General features: G+C 47.0%; 1 protein-coding gene across 3 annotated transcripts in view; it reads right to left on the bottom strand.

Moving 5' to 3' along the window:
- Window positions 1-7,034, bottom strand: part of GPATCH2L (G-patch domain containing 2 like) — a 31,685-nt gene extending 24,651 nt beyond the window's left edge. For 2 of the 3 annotated variants that reach the window (XM_009488858.2, XM_075712758.1), the window contains exons 1-2: window positions 6,217-6,375; window positions 5,437-6,107 (exon numbers count right to left, since the gene is read on the bottom strand). In XM_009488858.2, the coding sequence (XP_009487133.1) occupies window positions 5,437-6,095 (659 nt within the window). In that variant the 5' untranslated portion in view covers window positions 6,096-6,107; window positions 6,217-6,375. Of the gene's footprint in view, window positions 1-5,436; window positions 6,108-6,216; window positions 6,376-7,020 lie in introns of those variants that run through there. The other variant, XM_075712757.1, reaches the window with a different exon arrangement.
- Window positions 7,035-13,549: the final 6,515 nt, after the last annotated feature.

Below are 13,549 nucleotides of genomic sequence, written 5' to 3'. Positions count from 1 at the left end.
AAAACCCTCTGAAGTTTTCTACTTCAGAGTCCTTTTCCTCAAAAATGTTATATAGGTACATAAACCCCCCTTCAATCTATGGCAACTTTTATTTTATTTGGAGGGAAGAGCAGCTGGTACGTTCACAACTCTTCAGCTAAATGCCTTAGCACAGCATGACTTGCTGCTGATGAATGCAACCTCGTTACAGCACGCTTTGCATTTGCTGAAGCAGTTACAGGAGACTTAATTCTTGAACCAAAGAATTAAACTAGAAGTTAATGTGTAGAAAGCCATTAATTGACTGTAAAGCTGGATGAATATTTGCAGCAGAAGTACATGCTCAGGTCAGTCCCAAGCATCTGATGGCTTTAATGCTGATATTAAATCAATCCTTGGACACTTCGGGCAGTACCTCCTTTGATTTAACTGAGAGATACTGGAACAAGCAGAAACTACTGACTGCCCACCCCCTTAAGCACTAAGGCCTTAGATGCAAAGTATAACTCAGCACTGGAATCAATCTCTGATCAGGGTGTGCTCTTAGAAAGCCTCTCTGGGTCCCTCTTTTCCAGGGAAATTGGATCATACTAGACACCAGTATCAACTGGAGACCCCTCGATTCAAAAGGCTGAAGGATGAGGGATCACAAGATGCGTCACCCCAAAGAATTGCAGGCACGTAATAAAACCCCATTTTGTGAGCATATTATTGCTCTTAGAAAATGCACTCTAAAGTGTAGCCAAATCAAGTCATCATGCTGGATATCTACAAACTCAGCATCTTCATCATTGTATCAAGGCCATTTAAACTTAAAGGATGAACCGTCTGTACATCATTCCCACATTTCAGTATGTAAGTTAATATCAAATTCCAAATCAATCCATCACAAAGTTCGGCCATCCATTCACCCTCCCACATATACACCATAGCAATTAAGGCCAAGGACTGAGAACCACGAGTCATTCGTTTCATTCCTAGCTCTCCTACCAACTCACTGTATGACCCTGGGCAAATCTCTTAGCGTGTCTGCTTTCCCTTTTGAAAGCCTGGATTAATAGTCCTCACAAGCAGCAGATGCGAGGATTGAGTGACTGCTTCATAAGGGTTTTAGCATCCTCAGAGGAAAGGTGCCTGAGAAAGGAAAAAGCATTAAGTCAAGATTCCAGATCATATTAACAGTACTTTAAGCATCCTGTTGTACTGAGAGCTCTTTAGTTCCTTATAGATATGCATTACTGCCACTGCTTTACTGGAACTAACTTTCACAGATCTCATCCTCTTCACCACCCCTTTCTACACTTCAGGGCTGAACACAAACTAGATTCCTACACAAGCCTTTCTGCAGGTCCAGTAACCACTGATTAATGACCTCCACTTGCAAAGGAGGCTACTTACCTTAACCATGAAATAATGAATGCTATTGATCCAACAAGCTACTGCTATAGAGTGTTATTGATCACCCAATCTTTGGTTAAAATGGTCCTCATTTAGCAATTTCACTGTCACAAACACCTGGAGCAAAGCACGCTTATAATTAAATAGTTTGGGGGAGTTAAAGTGAGAGGTGATGGACAGAGATCTCAGGTTTCCTCCATTTATTCTTTCGCCTGAGCTACTGTTTGTGTCAGGAGGGATATTGATTTTCTATAAAAATAAGAAAACAAGAGGCACCGAGGGGCTGCAGAAGGTCAGGCTGGGCTGGAGAAGGAGGGGAAGCTGAACACTCTGTCTTTGTCACTTGCCTTCCAAGAAAGAGGAATTTTTTCTTTACGGAGAGACTGGCTTCCAATTCATCAGCTTAGCCAGGCTCTTGACTGCCACTGCAGGCTGTCATCGAAACAGCTCCCTTCCACAGAGTAAAGTGACCGTACTGTTCACTCAGGATGAGCACTGGTTACACTCCCAGGCCGAAATACAGTACCGGTTTTGGCTGGGATAGAGTTGAATTTTCCTCATAGTAGCTCAATGGTGCTATGTTTTGGATTTCTGACCAAAACAGTGTTGATAACACCCTGATGTTTTAGTTATTGCTGAACAGTGCTTAAACAGAGCCAAGGCCATCTCTGTTTCTCACACTGCCCTGCCAGCAAGTAGGCTGCGGGTGCACAAGAAGCTGGGAGGCGACACAGCCAGGACAGCTGACCCCAGCTGACCAGAAGGATATCCCACACCATATGACCTTGTGCTCAGCAATAAAAGCTGGGCAAAGAAGGAGGAAGGGGGGACATTTGGAGTTATGGTGTTTGTCTTCCCAAGTAACTGTTATGAATGATGGAATGCTGCTTTCCTGGAAATGGCTAAACATCTGCCTGCCGGTGGAAAGTAGTGAATGAATTCCTTATTTTGCTTTGCTTGCACGCACAGCTTTTGCTTTACCTATTAAACCTACTTTATCTCAACCCACAGGTTTTCTCACTTTTACTCTTCCGATTCTCTCTCTCTCTCTCTTCTCCCCCTCATCCCACTGCGGGGGAGTGAGCGGGCAGCTGTGTGGGGCCGAGCTGCCTATCAGGGCTAAACCGCAACAGATATACCAGCATCAAGCCAGTGAAGCCACACAGCATTGGTGGGTCAGTACAATCCCCAGTTTGAAAAAGAAGTGTTAAGAGTTATGGCACTTGAGAGTAGATTAGTCAAACTGCACATCTCTCACTGGTAAACACATCATTCAAAGTGATTTTTCAGACAGTTCTTGTACTAGGGTTTGTTCTGCCCTCAAGCCAAACCCAGACCGTTCTGGGAGTACTCAGCTTAGACCAACAAGAGAAAGAACTTCAGCACTCAATATATAATTTGCCTTTGCTTTATTACAGCTTCGGGGAATCTCAAAGCATTAAGGGACAGAAGGGCATGTTACTTCTAACAGTCTTAGCAGTTAATTGTCACCTTTGTACAAAGATACAAACGGCTGCTTAAACGAAGACCACTTGCTTCCTCTGCTGTTTCCATAATCATTTATGTATCAGGCTTTGAGTCATGTCATTACCCAATTTAGAACCATCATTGTTCCCTCATCATGTTCCTGCACATCCTTCCTTCTCTTGAGAGCCTGATACATAAACGATCCAATTTTCTTCTCCCTTCCTCAGGATATGCCCTTGTTACACATCTGTGCAAAGTACTTCTCTTACGGTACCAGAAAAAACAGCTAGAGCAGAGTGAGAGTGAGGTAAGCACAGCCAGTTTCACTCTGCTGCTAGCAGCAAAGTGCTATATTTAGAGCAGCAGACACCAAAGCATGATCCTTCACTGCTGTGAAGGATATTCTGCAGTGAAGAGGGTTGTATGCATTTCTCTCTCCAACTTTGACCCTCCCTAGTGAGTCATAGCACAGATCACACATGTGGTGTTGAAGAGGTCAAATATTCCAACCCCTGGATTTCCAACGAGAATCCCAAGGATCTGGCAGCAGATGGTAAATGTCATTTGATGCAGACACTTGCACAGTAATTAGTTTGAGAGCAAGGGACAACTGAGACAGAACAAAGCAATCTTCCAGCATGGTCCTCAAGTAATAGTCCAGACAAGGCTGTTTATTTACTCTTTCAAAGGCTGGCACAAATAAAGGCTGGATGAAAGCCTGCTGGTTTAAGTTCAAGTTTGACATGATGGAACAGACTCTGACTGGTGGGAAAAAAAACTCAAGGAACACTGTCCATCACTGCCACATCAAGTAAGGGTATCTCTCAGTCCATCACCACTGACATGCAACATTCAGGGGCTACTCAGCACATTCCCTTTCCTGGACTACCAGCAAACAGCTCCGAAAAGATGAAAGTGCTTTTAACAACCTGTAGCAAAAATACATCCACTAGTCTCTTGAAAAGGCCTACTTTGCACCCACTTCTTAAGCAAACCACAGCCACTTTTTAAGAAAAAAATGACCACTTTTTTGCTACTTCCACCCTATAAGGGTTACATACAAATCACACTGATTCAGTAAAAATGCAATAGTGGTCCCCTGGATCAGGACAGTGAGGACGTATTACAACCTATGCTTTTCAGTGTCTCCCAGAAAATACCACTGAAAAATTTGTACTTCCAGCTATCATCCACAAAGTCCTCAATAACCAAGTGGCACCTGTCCACTCTGACAAACTGCAGCAGCTAGACAGCCAGAACACTTAAAATGAACCTTAACATATGCACAATTATACTGGATCAAACAATTATACTTTCCAAACCCACCGTCCTCTCTCTGGTAGTACCTATTACAGTGGATGCTTGAGGAAAGAATATGAGAACATGACAAATACAGGCCTACTGTTTCCTCTGCATACTCCTCCAGCTTCTAGCAGTCAGCAGTTTAAGGACTTCCTGAGCCAGATCTTCTATCTGGGCTGTAATGCTTATCAGCCCCTGATAAATCTATGCTCCACATCCCCCTTTTGGACATATTTAATTTTTTTAGCTCCAAAATGTCCCACAGCACAGTTCCAAACCTCGTGTTTCATGAAAAACAATACTTTTTTTTGTTTGTTTTAAACATTTCCTCAATGTCTCCTGCCTTCTTACACAATGATAATTAGCAAATAAATAACCCTATTCACTTTCTGTATGCCATTCATTAAGAAGTCTCCTCCATTTGATTCTCAGCAGTTGTTTCTTTTCTAACGTGAAAAATCTCTTTGTGCAGAAGCAGTTTTATAACCCCAAACTTTCTATGGAGAGAATAAAAGTCACACTCAAGAGGAAAACTTCCCAAGAGTGACACACAAACAAATTCAGACCATAACATTAAGATTTCTCGTTTTCACCTCTTGGATGAGATTCTGCCACAAATTCATCAAAGTTCTCCAAAACTGGACACACAAAGACATGCCAGATTCCACTGTTTGCACAGGCTTATCCTGTAAGGATTATTTCAGTTCCCCCCAGCTTCTTTATCATCTCGCTACATTTTCGCCGTAGCTAGCCTTTCAGGACCTTATTCCAGATCCAGAGCAGAGATGCAGAACTGCAAACAAGATGTTTTGACTGAGGTTCACACAGTACCTGCACAGAGGGCTAATGGTCACAATGGGGGATCTGTCTGTTCTCTATTACTACTTATGGTAATGGTAATTTCTGAAAACAAGCAACTGAGATCAGTTCGTATCAATCACGCAGCACAAGTGCCAACAGTGGATTTACTCTCCAAACCTCAGGCCACAAGCATGCCACTTTGTAGCTGCAGGGCCACAGACATTTCAGAGGGCTCCTTGTGTAACAGGAGCCAGAAACATATCAGCTTGCCAACTTTTCAAGGAAGCGTTTTGGGTCATCAGTACAGCATTGACAGGAAAGGCTTGGAAAAAATCTACAGTTTAGAAGCAGCTGAAATATTTCTCCTCTTCAAAAAGAACAGCACTGAATTATTTTGCTAAAAACTTTTAAAAGCAAGGCGCAGGATTTACAAGCAGCTGCAAGCAAGGCGGCCATCTGACTATCACAGGGAAGAAACCGAGATCTCACCATTCTGACATGTTTTCATCTGAGCCCTGTTTCTGTTCATCAGCTTCACACTCCATCCGCTCTTTCCTCCCCCCTTTGCTGAGGAAGGGCCTGTTCTCTCCTGATTCACAAAGGCCATGACCAGATGATGTCCACGGGGCATTTTCTTTCCAGCGTGAAAGACGCTGTTTCTTGGCTGACTTGAACCTGCAGCCCCTCTCGTAGTTCCACTCTGACACCCTGAGCTTTTGCTGGAGACTGGCAGCCACCTCTGATGTCACACGTTTGACTTTCCGTCGGCGCCTGAGAGGTCGACAGGGTGCGTTCTCTGTAAAGGAGTCTGACTCATGCCACGAGTGTTGCTTGCTCCGCAGGGTGGCACTGAGAGCTGGGTGTCGTTTGACCACTGCCATGTCATCAGAGTCACTGAAATTGGCTGTCAGCACCTCACGGCAATCCTTGACAGCTTCGTCCAAGCTTGATTCTGAGGCCTCGCTGTAGCAGCAGGCATGCTCTGCCTGATGCGTGAAGTCTGAGCGTCGTTTACGACCTCGTCTCTTGCGAAGCTGACGCCGCTGCTGCCGTGGGCTTAGGGCCATCTCTTCCCACAGCTCATCCAGCTTGTTTTGTTCTGAAGTCTGCTCTAAGGCTGAGGCCAAGTCATGCACCAGTTCGTCCATTGGCAATGCCTACTAACAATGACAACAAACAATTAGCACCAGACATAAATGCTGCTACCCACACATCACCAGACTACAGTATGTTATAGCATTTATAACATTAAGGAAGTTACACACTTACTTTGGAGTTGCCTGGGATAACCCAGTGCTGGACAACTGCCACTTCTCGGGCTAACGCTCACGCCTTCCTTTTGCAAGGGTTAAATCCCTCTTCTAACCATGGTAGCAGAGATCTTGCTACTGCGGCAGTTGGGTCAAGTGCTGTGTGTCTGGAAAGGCCTTAAGGTTGCATCTTTTGTGTTGAAGCAACATGCTTTATTACATATCTTAAGGGTATGAAAGCCCGCAACTAGCTCACTACCTGGTGTCGGTAAGCCACAGAGAAGGCTTAGTGTGCTCGGCAAATTGATTGACTCTTCCAAAAAGTAGACAAGCAGCAAAGCTGAGAGTAAAAGAGACAGTAAACACAGGTAGTTTGCAAGCCAGCATCACTTCAACAGCACAACAAGGCGCGCGGGACCCTGTGCTCCTTAGAACAGGGTGTAAGAGACCGAGCCCAAACTCCTACTGCCAAAAAAATCCCACCCCTTCCACCTCAGGGCTGTCAGGGAGCCAGTATCACAAGCCCTGGCCAAATCCCTCACCTCACAACCTCCCTCTCCCCACCCGTGCCTTGCAGGCGTGGGATTTCTCTCCCCACCTCCTACCGCGCTCAGAAACACCCGCACCCCCACGCCGGTGAAGCACCTGCTGCTGGAAGGCCGCCTCCCTTTTAGTCCGGGCGCCCTCAGGGACCCGGCCATACCGCCTTCCCTCCTCTGAGAAGAAGCCGCTTGCTTCTGCCGCACAACCCCCGGCCCCGCTGGCAAGCCCTACCCTCACGGACCCGCCGCCCTCCCTCAGGCCTCACCCCGACCCCACTCACCGGCCAGCGCCCCGCTCCGCCAGCCCCTCGTCAACGCCGCTTCCGGCCTCCCCGGGCCACTTCCTCCCCGCCCGCCCCGCCTGAGGGGGCGGGACGGGCGGCGGGGCGAGGGTTGGCCCGGCCCTCAGGCCGCTGCGCCGGCGGATCGGGGGTTGGGGCGGCCTGAGGGCCGCTGCGCCGCCGGACCGGCGGCGCAGCGGCCCTCAGGCCGCCCCAACCCCCGCCCCGCCGCCCGTCCCGCCCCCTCAAGCCGGGCCGCGGGGCTGTGAGGGTGTCGGTCGCTTCTCCGTCGGTTTCCGCTGTGGTTCGTGCCGCTCTTGGAGCCATTACAGACCATTTACCCGCTAACAGGGCAGCCCTCGCCATATACTTACCCTTTAGTTGCTTGGTTTGGGTTTGTCTTTATTTTTTTTTTCATCGGCAGCCAGTAAACTCGGTACCCAAACTCTGCTGCTGGCATACTAATTGCGTGTATCAGGGTGGAAATTAGTTCTAAATTAAACCTCTCTCTGTTACTCCCCTCTCCCTAAGCCTTGCACCTCTTTTAGCACCGTTTTACACAGCACCGGCAGCCCTCAGAGTAAAAGCCAGGTGTGACCCTGCCACCGTCCAGTTTTGCTTAGCATTCGCTTTTATTTCTCATCTTTCATGTTCTTTTTTTTTTTTTTTTTTAACCCAGGTAGCTACATTTGCATTCAAGCCAATGCTGGTTCCTTTTTCAAATAACATTTTACGAGGCAGCGTATCGAAGGCTTTGCCGAAGTCCTGATATATTATGTTCGTGGCATTCTCTTGGCTAATTTTGTAAATTCAATCAGAGGAAGTAATCAGGTTTGTCTGACATGATTTGTTCTCTATAAATCTGTGCTGCTGCTTATTGCTCATAGATCTCTTAGCCTTTGTATTTTTACATTTTTTTTTCCTGCCTCTGTTTATTCCACCGTGTCACCAGGAACAGAAGTTATTCTGAAAGGGTGATAATTGCCAAGATCACTGCTTCCTCCCTGCTCCCCCCCTAAAAGACTGGTACGGCAATTGCTTTTCCTCAGTCCTCTGGCACCCTCCCTAGTTTGTCAAGATACTTCAAAAATAACCAAACCCTTCAGTTTGCCGTTGATTCCTACACCCCAGTAGGACAGTCATCGTTTCGCTTCACTGAGCTCTCTACATGCCATTTCTCTAACTAGTCCTTTATGTCAGTCTGAGCTGTCATGTTAACATTTTCATTACCTTTTAGTTCTCTGAGAAATTTCCTTGGAAAAGAAATATTAAAAGAAGAAAAACAGTCATTAGCTAGATCATTTTTATCCCATTCCCAATAGCTGACTTCATTTAAGGTACTTTCTCTGCACTGATTTTTCTGTAAAATTCTGTCCTTTTGCCTTTTTAACCCTTTCCATGGCAGTAACTCACCCTACTTGCCTGCAGTATTTTGTTTTCCCTGCCAGTTTCCTTATTTCCAATACAGGGGTTTTCTTTTTACTCTCAGATCTGAGAGCCAATCCCTCCTAAAATCTAATCCTGTTTCACCGCTGCAATCCTTTTTCATGCTTCAGGATATAAAAGAGCTACAAAATGTCTGGGTTAGAGAGAAACTCCCCTGATGGGAAGGTTATTCTGTAAACAACCACTTCAGAGCTTCTTACCCCTTCATTTGAAGCGCTCAGTACTGGCTGCCGTTCCAGGCAGGATAACAAACCAGAGGAATGATTTGTGTACAAGAAACCCTGTGTTCGGATGTCCTGGGGAGACGGCAGCAGATGCCCATTCTAATTTCTTTTGTGTTCCCTTCATTTTCCCAAATAGTTCTCTGCTGTTTGTGTTGGTCAACAAACTGTTTTGCAACCAGTATAAATTTTACTTCACCCGGCCAATTTTTTAGCCATTTTCAACACTTCAAACCAAATTTCAACAGATCTTGGCTATGTTTGGCCTGAGTAAAGGCAACAAATTGGTGTGCAGGGTTGATTTTCTGGGAGAGGGCAAAAGCAAAAGATAAGGCAGAAGCTGCTTTCGCAATTGCAAGAGTCCCAGGAACTAAAAGGGCGCAGCAATGGAGCATCGATGTGTACAGAGAAAAATCAGAAAATTGGGAATAGGAGATGGAGAAATGCAACAGGGCAGTTGGGTTAATCTGGTTTGGAGTGGTTTATGTTATTTCTGTCCTGCCTTACAAGGTTCACTCTGAAGTGGGCCAGTGATGATAAATTTTGAATCCTTGCCTGCATTCAACTTCATCCTGTGTCCCTGGCAAATTGTTTACTCTCTGTGCAGTTTGCAGGTTCCCTGTGTGGACAGCAGGAACTGGCCCATCTTCTCAGCACTAGTTGTGTTCGTGAAATGCTCTAGGGATACAAAAAGTTCAGCACTGGTATCCCAACTGGATTGTTATCCATCACTGGGCTTTCTACACACAGGTTTCTTTTTCCTGCCCAGAGGCTGTGGTCAACAGCGCTGAACTGTTGCTGGGCTTGGAGGTGGGAGAGGAGAGGTTAGTGGTGAGGGACATTTCCGAGGTGAGCAGGAGAGGAATCTCAGCTGGATGCTAGCAGCGTGTCGTGGCAGCGCCTTTGCCCAGCTCCCTCTCCGGCAGGCAGCGGGAGAGGTACGGCCCGGTAGGATGGGGAGAGTAGAGGGGTCGTTGCTCTACCCTAGCAAATGCTCTGCCTGGTCCCATGGTGCTTCTCAGCAAAACCTTCCAGGGGTTAAAAGGAAAAAGAGAGAGACAGAAAGGGGACAAGAGACAAAGGGAGGAATAAAGTAAAAAAATGTGCCGTGAAGCTTCTTGCAGCAAAACGCGGAGAAAGTCATTTCCAACTTCTTTCATCTCAGAGATGAAGCCACTAAATAAAAGGGCAGCGCAGAACACAAGGGCTTTTAATCTGTCTCATCTCCTTCATAATAACTGCAAATTTTCCCTGGGCTCCTGGGAGTGAGCCTCTTTCCTCTGTCTTTGCCTTATCTCCCCCCTCCATATTTCACAGCCGGCTCGGCTCCCCTCACTCGGCTGCCCCCGGCCCAGTCTCCAAGAGGCCTGTGGGAGCCGCCAGCTCCCAGGGCCTCATTGTTCCCGGCTTGGGAGGAAGCTCAGGGAGGGAATTGAAGGCAAGTCAAAGGGAAACGGCATCATCGCTGCTTCATTAATGGGAACCTTTCAGCAGAAAACATATCAGAGCGAGGTCTTTTCAGAGGCAGTAATTAGCAATTTGGAGCCTTCCCCCCTCAGGAGATGCAGCTGCGATCTAACAAGTGGGAGCAGTGCTCGCCTCCTTTTACGCTTCATATTTATTGTTTTTCATTTTCTCCATCTTCCTCCCATTGTCCGGCCTCCTCCTCGCTGTCAGATAAGGGCCCTTTATTAATCACTCCCTTTTAATTCTTCATTAATGATAATAACTTTCTCTGGCGCACGGAGAGGAGTTAATCTTTCCTGGGTATTGAGAAAGGACAGGGCTGAAAGGGAGGGAGTGAAGAAGTGCATGGTGGACAAGGCTATATCTCCACGTTTCCCTCCCGCCCCACCACCCGGAAGGAGTTTCTGAAGACTTTGGCTCTTGAGCTGTGAGTTGCCCATTGGAAAGTCTCTGGGCTGAGAGCTTGGTCAAGCTGTGGGGGTTTGGTGGGATGTACCCTGGCTCAGAGATACGGCCCTTACCAGAAACAGGTATACTTGGCCCAGAGGGAGAGACTTTCTCAATGTGTCTTTGCAAAAAAAACCTCAGCGTCTTGGTGTGGCTAACAGGCTGTGTCTACTCGTCTTGTAAGAACGCTCCCTCAGACACCTTCAAAGCCTGGTTTCTCAAATGCCAACACTGCCCAAGCTTAAACAGCACCTGAATGTGGAAAGAAGCAGTGTCTGGGAGGTTCTGCACATGCCAAGATCCTCCCTGGTGCCTCCCCCGCAGCAGCTGGCACAGTCTCTGCCTTGGATTGCTCCCATCCGGAGGTGCCAGTCCGCCAATGTGGACATCTGTGTGAAGTGACTGCTGCCAGGCTGGCTAAGTATGGGCAGCCCAGCGACAAAAGCTGGATGAAGATGTCAGGGAGGGGCGGAGGCTGTCACGCAGGCTGTGGCCGTGTGCATGGGGCTACAATCAGTGAATACCAGCCCCAAGAACAAGCCTAGGGAGGACAGTGCCACAATACTCAACTTGCTTACAGAGCTTAGCTTCTCTTCCTAGCGCTTTGTACCACTGGCTTCATGGGAACCCCTGCTAGTAAAGGCCATGCAACTGATCTTACCTTCTAGTGGTAGCTTCAGCCCTGTCTAGGTAGCTGGGCGTGTCACTGCCCCATTAAGAATATTTTACCAAATATGAGGGAAAAAGGGATGAATGTTACTGTCACCAGGATAGGTGGCTTCACAACCTCACTGAGAAGTGTCAGGCTGGCAATAGCAGGAGATGCTGAGGGAAGGGAACAAACGGCACGAGGAGAACCCAGGAACTTCAACGCAGGAGCTCAAGCTCATCAGTCAACTGCAGAGACAGCTCTGTGGCTTTCCCTCACACAGTGGTCCCATCCCAACTTCATGCCCCAGTGTCATTCCATGGGTGTTGCCAAAGAAACCAGCCACAGTTCAAACTAGTGACTCCCATGGCCCTGGAAGTACAAGTCCCCACATGCTCGCCTGTGACAGAGGTTACGACAACACCATCAGTATCGTTGTGTGTTGATCTGAGGCAGTTGTCCAGCAGTGCAGGGAACTGGGGGAGAAACCAAGCTGCTGAGGGAGTCAGGGTGGGAGCAGAGACAGAAAATAACCTGAAATTTGGTGTTTTCATTTGCTGCTTCTTTGGTGTTATTTGCAGGGCAGATACCCTGTCTGCATTCTTTTGCAAACCATAGTAGTAGATTTTTTTTTCTCTACAGTCAATGCTCTTTCTCAGCCCAACATTGGGACTCCTGCCAATGACTGTGGGGCAGAGAGGGTCAGTTTATTTCTGGTTGCTGTTCTACAAGCGTCAGCTGGTGTTTCCCTAATATGATCTGTTTCTCAAGCGTCTTTGAGAGTGAAGTAAAACTCAGGCCTACATTATGTTCCTCTGAGTAATCTGCTGCCAGCATCTTTGGTGTTCATTTAATGTGGACTTTGAAGGATTCCCGATAGTCCCAATAACTGGGGATGACCTGTGTTTCAGTGTCCTGTGACAGACCTGTGCTTAATTTCCAATGACCCTAGTACACTGTGGGGAGATGTCTAAAAGAACTTTCTAGCTATGAACTTGAAGTAATATAGAAAATGAGGCTGGCCTGTCTGTAAATGTTGCATTTTAATATCCCGCTGGGTCAAGCTAGTCCTGTTAAATGTGGGCTGGCTTTTAGGGCTTATTGTTTGCCCAGCATCTCTGCATGAGACCAAAAGACTTTGCTTGCACACAGCAAATGGAAGAGGTTCTCACACTTAACAGCAATAAATTAATTTTGTATTTTAAAACATGCATCTTTTATTTAGACTCAATGAATCAGATCTTCTCTGGTCTAATGCTGCTCCCCTGCACTGGCAGGCCAGCAGGGTCTATCAAATCCTCTCCTACACCCTTGCTGCCCCACTAGTCATAGAGGTGCTCTGCACCTGCTGGGATTGCTGCCTGCCTTCACACATCTGGCAGAGGATGGACAAAGCCTGCATGGTGGAGACAGAATGAGCTGAAGTGAGGGGAGCCAGGAGGTTTGTGGAACCTGGTGCATGAGGGCCACCCTCCTTCCAGTATTGTGTGCTGAGCACTGAACAGAGATGCAGATCCTACCTCAGTCAGGATTCACGGGGACTTGGTGGCTGCTAGCAGTCAGCTGAGCAATGACCATGTGCGGGGTACATGGTTGGAACTTGTGACGAGGTGCCACTCCTGCTGTTATGGCCAAGTCAAACCCCTGATTGCTGTGGAGAGGACACTGTAAATACAGGTGTGAGGCAACATAAACCAAACATGATCATTACTGTGCAGGCAAGAGACAAGGCATCACAGATGCAGAGTTCCTTGGGAAAGAAATTTTAAAAATGAAGAGAAATTAGTTTTACTTGGATTCTTCTGTGGAAAGGACATTTAAATATAGTAAGCAGGATGTTAATAATGCTGTAACTTGGAAGCAAGAACTAAATAAAATGAGAAACTGAGTGCAAGCAAGGCAGGAACTGAAGAACCACTAAACAAATTACAGGAATCCTCTTAGTCTTGCATCTGAAAGCCTGGTCATGAAACTACTCATATCTTATCTAACACATTTTATTTGATAATTTGCTTTATTTGGCAATAGACCAAGGACTTCTGTAGGACTGGAATGGTCTAAGTTCTTACTACGGTGCCTGTCCACCTGCCATTGCTGGTGTAACAACAGTGGCCCCTGAGCCACCCAGAGGGGCACTGAGCAGTCTCCCAGCCAGCCTCAGGGGCCCAGCTAAATCCCCTGAGGATGCTTTGATGTTCAGAAAAGAAATACATTCACCATGACAGCAGAGAGCTGGCAGTGGCACCAGTGATGCTGGTGAGGGCTGGAACATTGTGGATGGTAATGTCGGGTGGTGGGA

The sequence above is a fragment of the Pelecanus crispus genome, chromosome 6, assembly GCF_030463565.1.
Source record: "Pelecanus crispus isolate bPelCri1 chromosome 6, bPelCri1.pri, whole genome shotgun sequence".
In the NCBI taxonomy this organism is placed as follows: Eukaryota; Metazoa; Chordata; class Aves; order Pelecaniformes; family Pelecanidae; genus Pelecanus; species Pelecanus crispus.
The sequence above is the reverse complement of the archived record's forward strand: the minus strand, read 5'-3'. Positions and strand labels throughout refer to the sequence as shown.